This window comes from Dendrobates tinctorius, unplaced genomic scaffold (assembly GCF_039654945.1).
Source record: "Dendrobates tinctorius isolate UK_male_01 unplaced genomic scaffold, ASM3965494v1 ptg000086l, whole genome shotgun sequence".
Classification (NCBI taxonomy): Eukaryota; Metazoa; Chordata; class Amphibia; order Anura; family Dendrobatidae; genus Dendrobates; species Dendrobates tinctorius.
In genome coordinates this window covers 22258282-22273930 of record NW_027361754.1, presented here as the reverse complement: position 1 = coordinate 22273930, position 15649 = coordinate 22258282, and the positions used below count along the sequence as shown (strand labels likewise).

General features: G+C 42.9%; 1 protein-coding gene across 4 annotated transcripts in view; it reads left to right on the top strand.

The window, feature by feature from the left end:
* Positions 1-13748, top strand: part of LOC141097773 (uncharacterized) — a 78543-nt gene extending 64795 nt beyond the window's left edge. For 3 of the 4 annotated variants that reach the window (XM_073585182.1, XM_073585180.1, XM_073585179.1), the window contains 5 exons: positions 594-792; positions 3179-3322; positions 5092-5212; positions 7858-7970; positions 13392-13748. In XM_073585182.1, the coding sequence (XP_073441283.1) occupies positions 594-792; positions 3179-3322; positions 5092-5212; positions 7858-7970; positions 13392-13484 (670 nt within the window). In that variant the 3' untranslated portion in view covers positions 13485-13748. Of the gene's footprint in view, positions 1-593; positions 793-3178; positions 3323-5091; positions 5213-7857; positions 7971-10966; positions 11694-13391 lie in introns of those variants that run through there. The other variant, XM_073585181.1, reaches the window with a different exon arrangement.
* Positions 13749-15649: the final 1901 nt, after the last annotated feature.

The window sequence follows — 15649 nt, the reverse complement described above, 5'->3', positions numbered from 1 at the left end:
GTGTCGGCTGTCTATTTATATGTATTGTTATTGTAGGTTTTTGTAGGTTATACTCAGTGTGCCATTACAGGGGTCCCTTGATATCACTACATTCGATTTACACCAGTTCTCTGAGTACCAGAAATGACCTTTTAGATAGGTAAATTTATTTCAAATCCCTGTGTAATACACTCTTCAGGGAACCTTGGATTGGCATTGTGATTTCAGCTCTGGCTGAGTGAGTGTACTGTATAAGGGTATTCAATCTGTTTCTTCCATATACTAAGTTCTACTTTATCTGCTGTTTGAGTAAAGACTCTTTTTGGATTTCTGCCTCAGTCTCGGTTTGTGACCCACTGGATGTTATTCGGACCTCCAGTCATTATATATATATATATATATATATATATATATATATAATTATACTACATTTCACAATATTTTTGTATCTATATATATATATAATGCATTTATTACACATACATATAATGCATTAATAAATTGTTATCCTGCATCTCACAATATTTTCTGCATTTTCTTTAGCAGTCATTACAGGAAACTCTAACCCAGCAAACAGTATGTTGACCTTGTCCATTTTTTTCACCCCCCATTAGTAATCACAGAGGATCTGGCAGGTCACACTCACTGACTCTTCTCGATGAACTGTTAATTGAAATCTTGAGGGATCTGTCTGCTCATGTGCTCAGGAGGATGGTGAGAGATTTTGTGGATGACCATCTAATACGGACGGCGCTGCACGATTGTATAGATGAAATTCTTACCAGTATCATCCAAACAGAGCTATCGTCAATGGTGAGTAAGCGAACGGAGCATACAAGGCTGCAAGGATTTTAGGGAGCATGAGGGTTGTTAAGGGGTTAATTAACAAAGTGCCCAAATCCTTATTTATCTATTATCCTCGGGAGAGGTTAAAAATGTATGATCAAAGGGGTCCGACCACTGAGAAATGAAAATCTAAGTCCCATGATCTCTGTGTGAAAGGAGCAATGGAGCCACCACTGCATTTACTTATATGGTTTATGAACGGTCATTAGCGTAGGAGTCGACATTTTCAACCTCCTCTCCATTCACTTCTATGGGACTAGTTGTCAATATTAGATTGGTAGGGGTCCAACAGCCAGCACCCCCACTTATCAGCTACTGCTGAAAATGTACAGAACTAGAGAACCATAGCGCCACTTACTGCATAGTGGCTGTTCTCAGTACTACAGCTCAGCTCTAATTGAAATGAATGTGGTCTGAGCTGCAGTACTGAGAACGGCCACTACACAGTATATGGAGCTGTTTGCACTGTGCATTGATGGTTAATGGAGGGGCCAAGTGTTGTACCCCCTCTGATCTAATACCAAACCCCTTTTAAAGGGAAGGTGCCATCAAAAAAAATTTTTCAAGCAATTGAGAAAATGTAAAGAATTAATGTTTAAATTTTCTTTAAAAATATTAACTTTTTTATAATTTAGTAAAATATTAAAAATAATTTTAAAAGGAATTTCCACTTTTAAACACCAGGGGGAGCAGCTACTAAAATTTGACAAAAACCTAGTGTACAACTAGCTCACATTACTGCCCTGCAGTAAATATGGGCTGAGTCTGCTGACATGGGTGTGATGTCACTCCTTCCCTTCTGGGTGTTTGCTAAGGGATAAGAGAGAAAGACATCTAGGAACACAGTGAGCAGCCATTTTGTTGATGACAAGTTATACTGACAACTAGATGGTCACCGAGGATGGCAGGCAGCAAGGATTCTGGGAGATATATGGTGGAGGGAGCAGGGTGACAGCAGCACAGAGTATTTCAGGAGAGCAGTGTGCTGGTCTATGGGGGGTCACAGAGGGAGATATATGGTGGAGGGAGCAGGGTGACAGCAGCACAGAGTATTTCACGAGAGCAGTGTGCTGGTCTATGGGGGGTCACAAAGGGAGATATATGGTGGACGGAGCAGGGTGACAGGCGCACAGAGTATTTCAGGAGAGCAGTGTGCTGGTCTCTGGGGGGCACCCTGTTCGGTGCCAGGGATTGCACATAGAGCGCTGTGTTTTATACACATGGATGGACAGTCTGCTTGTCTGCTCCACAGAAAACCAGGAAACATTTCTGCTGATTGATGACCTGTTCTGATCCAGACTTTGCATGCAAAGACCCCTTCCCCTCCTCAGATCCTGTCCTGGCGATGTGTGAAAGCGAGGCGACAGGCACAGTCTGGGGTGACGCTGGGAAGCAGGCTGAGGGGAAATGTACCCATACAGTAACGATAAGAATGAGACCCCTCTCTTCTACAAAAATTAAAATCACGGAACCTTCCCTTTAAGAAATATAGTACAATACAATGAAAGACAAAATAAAAGTATGTAAAAAGGTAAAAAGAAAAAAGAGCTGCGTATCGGATATTCTTAATCCATTATTAATGAGGTGATAGAAACAAGCGCAGAGGAAACAGTGAAAGGTCGGAGATCGTAACTCAAAACTAAAGTTTATGGATGTAATTCATGGAAATACATGATCGATCTATAGCACAAAATGTTACAGAGGTGAAATTAAACACCGAAATAAAGCATAAAACTGGAAGATTTTAATGCTGAATAAGACGATGGTTTATGTAACGGCCGGATATAATAACTGCAATTATTACTAATTACCGGTCGGGGAGGAGCCGGATTATAGGCAAGAAAATGGCTTAATGTTTGATGTTTGTGCAGCGGCTTCTTCTTGATTTTTTCTTAATACACGCCTTGTACAGCCTTTTTCAGTGCCCCATAAATGAAGAGGGCATCAAGAGGAGCCCACCAGAATGCATGCACAGCCAGGAGGTATTATACATGTGTCCTATGCAGGTGTACCATACCTGCTGACCGTACACTTAACCCGGCAGGCAGCTACTGATGCATTGTCGTCAGCACTTCTGATGAAACAGGCAGAGTGGCAGATCATGCTGCACCTTTCTAGTAAGAGTTTCACTGCACCTCAGTGCTGGAATCACATCTACACTGCTCAATACAATTTTATAATATCTCCCATACAGCTTCTGCTTTGGAACATGTTCTACATAGCAGGAGAGCAGGAATTCCCCATGTCTGTGTGTGCTGTGCATAGGAGACATCATAGTAGCTAGTCAGAAATAGTGTTGTTCCTCATGTACACACCTGGCAATGAACAGCCACCTGGTACATATATTTTACAGGTAGATGAATTAAATGCGGAAACTGAACAAGACAGATTTCTGAATAATCTCATCCAGGGGGTAATTGATAAAGAAGTGAAAGACAGCGTCATCTCTGTCCTCACTGAATGTGACGATGAACTCTCAGAACTGCACAAAAATCAGGTAACTATTTATAATAAAGTTTTTGCTGAAAGTTTTTACCTTTATATGAGAAGTTAAAGGGATAGTCACTTCTTATTTATTGATGGAATATCTTTAGGATATGGCGCTCAGTAATGGACACTGGAGGGTATGAAATCTGCGATCCCACCGCTCCTACAAATGAGGAACCTTGTCCGCAGTGTCTCCTTGGGCCCCAGCTAGTGGCATAAAGTGAAGCTTATGGGCCCCAATGCAAAAGCTCCTATGGGGCTCCCAATTATTGCAAGTCTTTCATATTAGTGGTCTTTTATATGGGCCAAAGGAACCTTTTGGGCCTTTTAAGCTCCAGGACTCGAGGGATTTTGCAGGCCCTGCACCTTTTTTGGTTACACCCCTGGCTGGGCAAGAAAATGCAGCTGGCCCCATTCACTTGGGTTGAGCCATACTGCACTGGATGTCCAAGAACGGTCCTATGCAAAGGCAAAATGGTAAAGGGGTCACTGCACTGCAGCTTCTTTATTCTTCAGTAAAAAAAAAAAAAAAAACATCACTAAGTAATGACAAATCGTACAAAAAGGCTGGCACTAACTAGAAGAGGAATACCCCTTAAGTGCATTTTTTTATTATAATTTTGAAGTTTATACCAAAGTTTTTCTCATAAAGTATGTGCAGTAACTTCTTTACAACCTGCAATATGATCTTAAATGGATTGAACATTGTTAGAAAAACTTGGATGCCCTTTTAAAAAAAAAAAGCACCACACCCATCCACAGGTTGTATGTGGTATTGCAATTCAGCTACATTTATTGCAATAAAGCTTACATGAAATGGCAGACATAACCCACAGACGGGGAGGGGAGTTGAATTGTAAAGCCAGCCCCCTTCTCTTATTGGGAATCTTCTTGACAATTAATGGGGCATTAAATTGAGCCTGTGAACACTGTCTCTTTAATTCAGTTTCGACAATGAAAGTAAGTAGTTTAGAAATTAAAATGAGCCAATCAGCCACCCCCTTTTAAGATAAGATAAGATAGTCCTTTAATCCTTTTTATCAATGAATCAGTTTTAAAGGGGTTGTCTGGGACTTTAACATTGATGGGCTATCCTTAGGACAGGTTATGTTTGATCAGTGGGGGTGTGACACCAGGTATCCTCACTGATCAGCTGTTCTCAGAGTTGGCCGAAACTGCTCAGAGCAGCACAGCACAGCTCCATCGATGGAATAGTGGCCACGGATGGGTAATGCACATTTGTCCCCTATTCAAATCAATAGAAGGCAGATGTGCAGTAACAATCTATTCCATTACCAGAGCTGTGCTGTGCAGCTCCACAACTAAGCAGTTCCAGCCGTCACCAACACTGGGAACAAATGTTTGGCGGAGGTGCCAGGTGCCGCACCCCAATGATCAGACATTGATGACTTATCCTAAGGATAGGCCATCAATGTTAAAGTCCCGGACATCCCCTTTAACAGCAAAGGGGACTTGCTTAAGTATTAAAATTTGCCCCCTTCTCTAAGGGATAGCTGTGGCATCAGAATGAGTCTGCCAGCCCCCTTAAACATGAGGAGAGGGGAGAAACTTTCTCCTATGATTAAGCAAATGGAGAAGTAAAATATAACATTGTTTCAAGTTTTCACACATCTAAAGCCCTTTTTATTTAGATGGAAGCCCCGTTTTAAAGTGTTATTACTGAAGAAAAGATCATTCTTGGAATTCTTATCAATGTGTTAAATATTTGAAAGTTCTACAATAAAATGTTATTATAAATAAACGCTGCATTATTGTCAGATTACAGTGACGGCAAACAAACATGTTGTAGACCTGTTTCTTCTGGAGCATTTGCTGGGCATGATCGGGACATACGAACCCATGATGTTTGGGACGGATCCAATGCAGAGTCTGCTGGACAGTAAGTGCTCCGAGGAGTAACCCTATGGAATGAGGATGGCCATATACCGTACTTTATCTTTATCTCTCAGATGTTTTCTTGTCCCAGACTGATGTATATTATTTGTTAAGTGGTTTTTTTTGGCTGTTATTTTTAAAGGGGTTTTCTGGGACTTTAAGATTGATGACTTATCCTTAGGAAAGCAGAAAATTATATACGTCACTCCGTATGAGGTTGGTGGACAAGTTGGGTTCCAATCCACGAATACAATAATATGAAAGACTCAGCCCTTGAGGACATGCAGATGAAATAGCAAAGAGTTTTATTTGTGAAATCCAAAAATATGCAAAGCAATATTGACGCTTCAGTCCAACATCTGGACCTTCATCAGAATGGTGCGGATTTCTAGAAAAGAGAAGGTTAGAGTAAGTGCAGCCACCTAGGGCATGTGATTGCCGTCGCTAGTGGTGTGGCAATCTAGCTTTCTGATGATGGTTCGGATATCGCACCGAAACGTCAGTATTGCTTTGCATATTTTTAGATTCCACAAATAAAATTCTTTCCTATTTCACTGGCATACCCTAAAGTATCAAGAGTTTCATCATAGTATCCTTAGGAACGGTCATCAATATCAGGTAGGTGGTGGTCTACCTCCTGGTGCCCCCACTGATCAGCTGATTGACAGTTTGGAGCAATGGAAGTGGTACATCTCCATACATTGCGTAGTGGCCATGAATGCTACTGCACGATGTCTCTGTCACACTGGCACACTGGGACGGTCTTCGGTAAGGAAGGAGGACCTTGAACTGTCCCTGGATCTTAGATCTTAACTATTTCTGTCCCGAGGTTTGTCTTGAAAGTAGAGAGGCCTGAGTCTCCGGCCTTACTATGCTCCTGTTAAACCATGATCTGTGCCCTCCCCCACCCCATGAGGCATAGGACAGAAATGAAAGGTAAACAAGACACACAAAAACAGGGATAACAGAAAACCTCTTTCATACAAATACACTAACCAACAATAGGGAGGAGGATAGGCACAGGGAGGAATAAACTAAATGGGGAGAGGGACCAGGAGATAAACACAGATGTACTACAGCAACCAACAGAACACTACTACAACAACTCTACTCCAACCACTTGGCTTTAGCACATAGCACAGGAAGACTAATCTTTCTCCGGCAGGAACAAGAAGGTCTGACCAGTTTTTATTGGAAGAGTTAATGGCCAGATCAGAAGCAGCTGAAATGGAGCTGCATGTTTCTCACTGGCATAGAAATGGTTGTTAACCTCTTCAGCACCAGAGGAAACTAGATCCATTAAATATGGAACACAAATCACACTATCTCTAAAGAAGACCTTGTAGTGACATGGGGACAGTGTCACCGGGGTTGTTAAGCCTGGGGGGCGCTAACAGGGGATGTGCACCAATAGACAGGGTGTGCGGAGACTGAGGAGTACAGTGCGCATAAGACTTGAGCTTAGCCAGTCACGTGATCACAGGGGCAGAGCTAGCCGGTTATGTGACCACAGGGGGGGGAGCTACCCAGCATGATTACAGGGAGCTGGCTGAGGGCACAGAATACAAAGGACAAAACCAATAATGTAGTCAGAGAGCAAAGCCGAGGGTCAGAAGCCAGATGAGAACTAGGCAACCAGGGACAAGACAGACGAGTAACCAGAGGCAAGCCAAGGGGTCAGATTAACAGGAGGGACGAATCAGTACTGAGCAGGAAGACAGAGACAATAGTCAGGGGGCAAACCGGGTCATACACAGCAAACAAACACACGCAGAGGAACAACGATCAATGATACAGTGAGTAACCTAGGCCAGCGACCTCAAACCGAGTAGGCAGAAGTATCACCGACACTGGACCCAGGAACTACCAACCTTAAATAGCCGCCCCAGAACCAAAGAGAGGCAGACAGACTTAACCCTGACCTGACCAGGACAGAGTCAGATCCACCTTGTCCTGATTCATGACAGACCTGCGATTCATTACCCAACATGACTTTGTTACTACAGGTCTTCCAAGGAAACATGATACCCTTGTGACAGTCTCCCATGAAAGTGAAATGGTATGAGCACGCAGTACCATTCATGGCCCTTACACAATGTATGGCGCTGTTCCACATTCTGTACTCTGTGACCTCTTCAATCAGTCATCAATAAAAAAAAGTCAATAAAAATTCTTTATTTTGACCTCATACCCTCAAGAACCGTGTTTTTCATAATAGCATCCTTAAGAAAGGTCATCAGTATCAGGCAGGGGGTGGTCTAACTCCTGGTGCCCCCATTGATCAGTTGATTGACAGTTTGGCACAATGGAATTGGCACTGCTCCATACATTGTGTAGTGGCCGTGAATGGTAATGCATGCTGTCTCCCATAAAAGTGATTTGGTAAGAGCATGCAGTACCATTCATGGCCCTTACGCAATGTATGGTCCTGTTCCTCATCCTGTACTCTTTGATCTCTTCAATGAATCGAACAATAAGTCATCAATAAAAAAAAAATCACATCATTCTTTATTTTGACCTAACGGTCTACTAAGATGCTTCTTTGAGACTCTGGTCCGGGACAGCTAAGTGTCCTGCATGTTAAAGTTCACTGTGCACATAGAAAGGGTTTACAGTGTCTTCTCTTGTTTACAGTGTCTTCTCTTACAGGTCTCGTGCTTGATGTACTTCTCAGGGAGCAAGTCAATATTCACCAAGTGCAACAAGACACCTTTGAAAACTATCCAGCAATGCTTTTCCACCAGGATACAGTTAGCAAAGTGGTACGTTCTCTTTAATATTTCCAATTTGAGCTTGGAGAATTTATTTAGCCGAAAATTTGACGTAAATTTACATGTTGCATTTTGCTGGAAATTTAAACAAAAAAAAAACAAAAACAAAACAATGAAAAATGAATTTGGACCATTCATTAAAGGGTTTTGTTTAATGGGCAAAAATTTAGGATTAGTTTTTTTATAACTAGAGTGAGCCATTTAAAAAAAAAATAACTAATGCATTTACAGAGCCTTGAAAATCTATTCATTCAACTGTGCTCAAAAGTTTACATACCTTGGCAGAATTTTTGCTTTCTTCTCCTTTTTTCAGAGAATATGAATGATATAACACTAAAACTTTTTCTCCACTCATCCACTCATGGTTAGTGGTTGGGTGAAGCCATTTATTATCAAACTACTGTGTTTTCTCTTTTTAAATCATAATGACAACCCAAAACATCCAGTGTGTGTATACAGTTGTGGCCAAAAGTATTGACACCCCTGCAATTCTGTCAGATAATACTCAGTTTCTTTCTGAAAATGATTGCAAACACAAATTCTTTGGTATTATTATCTTCATTTAATTTGTCCTAAATGAAAAAACACAAAAAGAATTGTCCTAAAGCCAAATTGGATATAATTCCACACCAAACATAAAAAAGAGGGTGGACAAAAGTATTGGCACTGTTCGAAAAATCATGTGATGCTTCTCTAATTTGTGTAATTAACAGCACCTGTAACTTACCTAACAGGTGTTGGCAATAACTAAATCACACTTGCAGCCAGTTGACATGGATTAAAGTTGACTCAACCTCTGACCTGTGTCCTTGTGTGTACCACATTGAGCATGGAGAAAAGAAAGAAGACCAAAGAACTGTCTGAGGACTTGAGAAACCAAATTGTGAGGAAGCATGAGCAATCTCAAGGCTACAAGTCCATCTCCAAAGACCTGAATGTTCCTGTGTCTACCGTGCGCAGTGTCATCAAGAAGTTTAAAGCCCATGGCACTGTGGCTAACCTCCCTAGATGTGGACGGAAAAGAAAAATTGACAAGAGATTTCAACGCAAGATTGTGCGGATGTTGGATAAAGAACCTCGACTAACATCCAAACAAGTTCAAGCTGCCCTGCAGTCCGAGGGTACAACACTGTCAACCCGTACTATCCGTCGGCGTCTGAATAAAATGGGACTGTATGGTAGGATACCCAGGAAGACCCCACTTCTTACCCTGAGACATAAAAAAGCTAGGCTGGAGTTTGCCAAAACTTACCTGAAAAAGCCTAAAACGTTTTGGAAGAATGTTCTCTGGTCAGATGAGACAAAAGTAGAGCTTTTTGGGCAAAGGCATCAACATAGAGTTTACAGGAGAAAAAAAGAGGCATTCAAAGAAAATAACACGGTCCCTACAGTCAAACATGGCGAAGGTTCCCTGATGTTTTGGGGTTGCTTTGCTGCCTCTGGCACTGGACTGCTTGACCGTGTGCATGGCATTATGAAGTCTGTAGACTACCAACAAATTTTGCAGCATAATGTAGGGCCCAGTGTGAGAAAGCTGGGTCTCCCTCAGAGGTCATGGGTCTTCCAGCAGGACAATGACCCAAAACACACTTCAAAAAGCACTAGAAAATGGTTTGAGAGAAAGCACTGGAGACTTCTAAGGTGGCCAGCAATGAGTCCAGACCTGAATCCCATAGAACACCTGTGGAGAGATCTAAAAATGGCAGTTTGGAGAAGGCACCCTTCAAATATCAGGGACCTGGAGCAGTTTGCCGAAGAAGAATGGTCTAAAATTCCAGCAGAGCACTGTAAGAAACTAATTGATGGTTAGCGGAAGTGGTTGGTCGCAGTTATTTTGGCTAAAGATTGTGCAACCAAGTATTAGGCTGAGGGTGCCAATACTTTTGTCTGGCCCATTTTTGGAGTTTTGTGTGAAATGATCAATGTTTTGCTTTTTGCTTCATTCTCTTTTGTGTTTTTTCATTTAAGATAAATTAAATGAAGATAATAATACCAAAGAATTTGTGTTTGCAATCATTTTCAGGAAGAAACTGAGTATTATCTGACAGAATTGCAGGGGTGTCAATACTTTTGGCCACAACTGTATATGTGGATGTGCAGTGTGTATACATGTGTATGTATGTGCAGTGTGTGTACATGTGTATGTGCAGTGTGTATATATGTGTATGTGCAGTGTGTATACATGTGTTTGTATGTGCAGCGTGTGTATATGTGTATGTGCAGTGTGTATACATGTGTATGTATGTGCAGCGTGTGTATATATACATGAGTATGTGCAGTGGGTGTGGATACATATGTGTATGTGTAGTGTTTATACATATGTGTATATGCAGTGGGTGTATATATATATGCAGTGTTTGTGTATACATGTGTATTTACAGTGGGGAACAAAAGTATCTAGTCAGCCACCAATTGTGCAAGTTCTCCCACTTAAAAAGATGAGAGAGGACTGTAATTGACATCATAGGTAGACTACAACTTTGAGAGTCAAAATGAGAAAACAAATCCAGAAAATCACATTGTCTGATTTAGCAACGTTTATTTTGCAAATTATGGTGGAAAATAAGTATTTGGAGTCCCCTGTTGTGGTGAGACATCGGCCGCCAGGAGGTGGCCCGGAGTACCCATTAAAATGGACTGCTGGGACTGCAGTGCACCGTTGCACAACGAGGGGACTGTTCCACATCCCCATGGGGAAGAATACCCTACTCCTGGTGCAGCAGGGATGCATGGAGGGAGTGTTCTTCTTAAAGGAAGGGGGAGCACACCTGTCCTCCTATGTTTAACATTTTAGAGAGTATAATGTTTTGCTAAAAAAAAAGTAAAAGTTTAAAAAAAAAAATGTGTTCTGATAAATACGTATTGCAGTAAATATTGTGGGATGTGTAGTAAATTTGAAATGTTGAAGTGTTATTTAAAAAAAAAAAATTGTTCAACAAGACCCGGGTACTTGGAGTATGCCGACCATGACTTATTTAATTTTACAGGACGAAGATACAAGTAGAATAGAAACAGACAGTGCTCCTTAAGTCAGGCCCCCAGTACCACGTACCCCCCTGAAGAATAGAAGGACGCTGACGATGACCTGATAGGTTAGGGCCTTGGTCATGACAGTCCGAATGGAAAAGGGCCACAGAAAAGTAGAAAGGTGGGAGGTACACTCCTGTAGAATAGTACAAGATTGTCGAGGATGACAATGGATAAAGGAAGGGAGAGTGTAGGGAAGGTGGACTGACGGACAGACCTGTGTGTAGTGGGAAGGCGAAGGTGTAGCGCAGTGTAGGTGGGAAACCGCTGAGATAAAGAGAAAGGGTGTAGCATTGTAGTTTTACCATTAGAGGGCAGTGGAGAGTGTAAGAGTGGGACTGAACAACTGCCATTGGTCAGAGAAACTGTCAGGTCATTGTGGGTGGAGTTACCAGAACTGAAAGTATAAAAGGTTGAGAGAAGGTTATGGAAAAGTCAGTCAGTGAGAGGAGCACAGTAGAGAGGAAGTTCTGCTGAGGAGAAAGCAACAGTAGAAAGGCTCTGGAGGGGACTGACAGTTGAGGCGGTCACGGGGGGTCTCCCAGAGGACAGTAGCCACAGACAAAGACAGCCTGGGGGTACCAAACGGATGGCGTACTCGGACTGGTGAAGTGCTGTGGTGGATGGGCCTAGGGCAGCCACAGTGAAAAGAGCCACGAGGGACGCCACAACTACAGTAAAAAGTAAGTGAAGGTACCCGGAACTGTGTACGGAGAAGTGTGAAGCTGCTGTGGCGAATTGCTGTGGTCGTCAGAAGGGCGGCCAATAAAAATGGACCTGTTGAATACAAATTCTGTCTCAAGTCTCATGTTTGTCTGCGGCAAGAAGCGGGTCACCCCCCTGTCGGTTACCCTGCCTACACTGCCCCATCTGTCTCCATCCTACCCCATGATCCTGCCCCTTCTGTCTTCATCCTGCCCCATGATCCAGCCAATCTGTCTCCATCCTGCCCCATGTGTCTCCATTTTGCCCCTTGTGTCTCCACTCTGCTCTTTGTGTCTCCATTCTGCACCATGTCTCCATTCTACCCTGAGCAGGATGGAAACACATGGACCATGTTTCTCCTTCCTGCCATTGAAACATATTGTGGCTTGCCGCTTTCAATAAAAATAAAAAAACCTTTCTCCTTACCTGACCGCACCATCTGTCTCCATCCTGCCCCATATTCCTCCCCATCTGTCTCCATCCTACACTATATGTCCATCCTGCCCCCTGTGTTTCCCATCCTGCCCCGTGTCTCCTTTCCTGGTACCGTGTCTCCTATCCTGGCCCCGTATCTCCTATCCTGGCCCCGTGTCTCCCATCCTGCCCCGTGTCTCCTATCCAGGCCCCGTGTCTCCCATCCTGCCCCCGTGTCTCCCATCCTGTTCCATCTATCTCCATTCTGCCCCCGTGTCTCCCATCCTGCCCTGTGCTGCTTTCAATAAAAATAAAAAACTTTTCTCCTTACCTGGCCGTGCTCCTGTGGCGATTCTCCCTCCATCCAGTTCAAGCACGCTCTCGCCGGCAAATGACAATGATGTCATATGCCGGCGATGTGCGTGCTGACATCAGCTGTCAGCCTTCGATTGGCTGGTGGCTTTGAACTATTGCCATGCAGACGCAGGTTAAGTTACTGCAGCGGCAGAAGCCTGCCGCTGGGGCCCGATGAGCAGAAGAGACAGGGCCCGATGTGGGCCCCCTTTGCTCATCGGGCTCCATACGCCAGTCAGGGCAGTAATGCCCTGATGGCGTCCCCGTGTGCAGTTGGTGTGTTTACATGTGCAGTTGGTGTGTATACATGTGCATGTGCAGTGTGTGATGATATGATTGTATTTGAATGTTGACTTTTGAATAAATGTGGATTGTGTTTCATGGAAAAAAAAAATAAGACATCACCTGAAAATAAGCCCTAACCTATCTTTCAAAGCTAAAGATAATATAAGACTCTGCCTTATTTTGGGGAAGCACAGTAGTTTGTTCCTTTTTCCATTTGAATATTAGCCAGAAAGGCGGAGGACAATGGCTAATCCCAGCACAAACTGCAAATTCCAAGGCATGTTCCAGGCAAAAATCAGCCACAATTTTCTGCTGCGGAAAATACACATTAGGCCAGGGTCACACTTGCGAGAAACTCACACGAGTCTCGCGTCTCAACACCCAGCACTGTGGCTGCATGTATTTCTATGCAGCTGAGCACTCCAGTCCGAGTGCCGGCGGCAGTGCCGGGTATTGAGACACGAGACTCGTGCGAGTTTCTCGCAAGTGTGACACCGGCCTTAGCGTCAGACTGACGATAATGTTACAATATCCTTGTATGTGGTGTTTTCTTTCACTCCAACACTTTGACACCTGGTAGATTTCGATTTCCCTCATTCCATGTCCCATTTGTCATGTATTTTGCAGGCTCTAGAAGTTATTCTATCGGAATTGCATATGATTCTGTTGGAGGATATGGAAGACATCTACGAATATGAAAGAGAGGTAGAACTTGGATGACATTACTCATTGTCTCTGGGTTTTATCAAATGCCCAAAGCAGAAAAATACCTTCATTGCAATTTACCCAAGTGTATTTATGTGGTCTCCAGCCTGTCCAGCTGCACAGCCGTCAGGGGATATTGGGAGTTGGAGAACCGTTGCTTGCAGACACTGCCCCAAGAAATGATCGTCTTATCTGGTGAATAGTGTAAGAAATAAATAACGAATGTAACAAACAGTAAATGGAATAAATAAACACTGAATGCCACAAACAGGAAAATAATGGTTTCTACTTTGTGTTACTTTGTTACATTTCTTTCATGACGTAACATTTGTTATCCAGATTCATCACTTGGTATGAATGTAGGGAAACTGACAAGAGTATCCATGCAGCCTGAGCGACGGGCAGAATGAATGAAGACGTCAGCTCCATTATATTATTGCAGGGTACTATGTGAAGATCTGTGGTGTTTAAGATAAAATATACTGCTCAAAAAAATAAATGGAACACAAACAGCCTGATGCAAATGGAATAGTGTTCTCTTTATTTTTTTTGAGCAGTGTGTATTAAACCCTTTAAGGACCCAAAGTTTTTTGTTTTGTTTTTTCATTTTTGCACTTTTATTTCTGAAATTAATTGACTAATGCTTTTCGTTCTCACTGCAAATAAATTGCGGCAAGGGGGTTTGGCACCGGCTTACTTCACTCTCTGCATACAAAATACATAAGGGATGGCATATTGGGAGGAAATGCAGTGTTTCCTTTGCATGGGGACATTCACAGTCACCTGTGGCTCTATTTAAGTGACTGCAGTTCCCTGTCTAAGTGGACAGAAGCACGGCTGCACAGGGAAAGCTCATGGAGCATGCGTGCATTATATATTCATTTATTTATTTATACATAGTATTTAAAGTGTGGGTCACTCACGATTCTAACCCTCAGTGTGTCTGCGATGCAGTTGCTGACAGCTCAGCTGTCCAGTCTGGTGCAGGCATGTGCTGAAGCTGTCGGTGTTTTGATTGACGGCTCAGCCATCCAATTTCAGACTGGGAGGTTCTGAGCTGCCTTGGGGTGTTCCCTGTCCAAGGTGACTGCCCAGCTACTTAGCTGGGCTGTCAGTCCCAATCCTCTGCCAGACATATATTCAGCTCTCTGCGGTTTGTTCCTACGTGCCTTGCTTGTAGATTTTTTTGCTGCCAGACCTTGGACCTTGTTCTGACCATCCATTTGCCTAGCCCCTTTGCTCTGATCCGCTATTCTCTTGGTGTTCTGACCTTGGGTCATTACCTGCCATGCCTTTGTCTTTTCCCTCTGTTTATTATGTACCCTCCTTGGTCTTGTCTTCAGACTCCTTAACTTACCTGTCTCACAGCTTCTTCGTGAGAAAAGACTCGGCATCACAGAGTGCTTACCTTATATAAAGCTTTTTAATAGAGCTTGACCCTAATCCAAAAATAGAGTCTACTATCTACAATTGGAGCAACTCCCTGACATGATATGATCCTACAAAAATGAATAAATGTGAAGAGGCAAGAATATTATCAACAATAAATATAAATTTTATTAGCTCACTCACAAGAAAATAAATCAAAATAACAACATATAAGTCAAAACACACAGATGAGTATGAAAAACAGAGGGGAAGATACCTGATACAATGCCTCCTCACACAAATTTCCCATAACACTAGGAAAATAGCCCAAAATGCATGGTGCATAAATATACTCACGTCATATAGCTCATGGAGCCCATATTTAAGCAAATAGCGGCGGCATAATATAAATAAAGTGGCAAGTGCCATTGCCATCACACTACAAGTAAAGTGCCATTTATAGTGTAGAGTGTTCAAAATTCTTACCCATGTGGGGAGGAAAAGATGTACAAGGCCATGTGTATAACTAGCCCTGACGCACGTTTCGCATATTGAGCTTCCTCGGGGGGCTGTCAATGCATGACTTTGCTGAGCTCTTCCTAATCAAAAGAGGTGCCACGGATTCTAGTAGGTCGGAGAAGGATTACAGGGCTACTGATGTGGCCGATTGACCAGGGTCCTGTGAAATGATTACTAATTAGTGGTGATGTGTGAATGTGCTGGGATAAGGTGTTATTTGAGCATGCTGGTGCTATCCGAGTGTCTTCAGCGTCCTCGAATAATATGTTTGAGTCCCCATGGCTGAATATCTC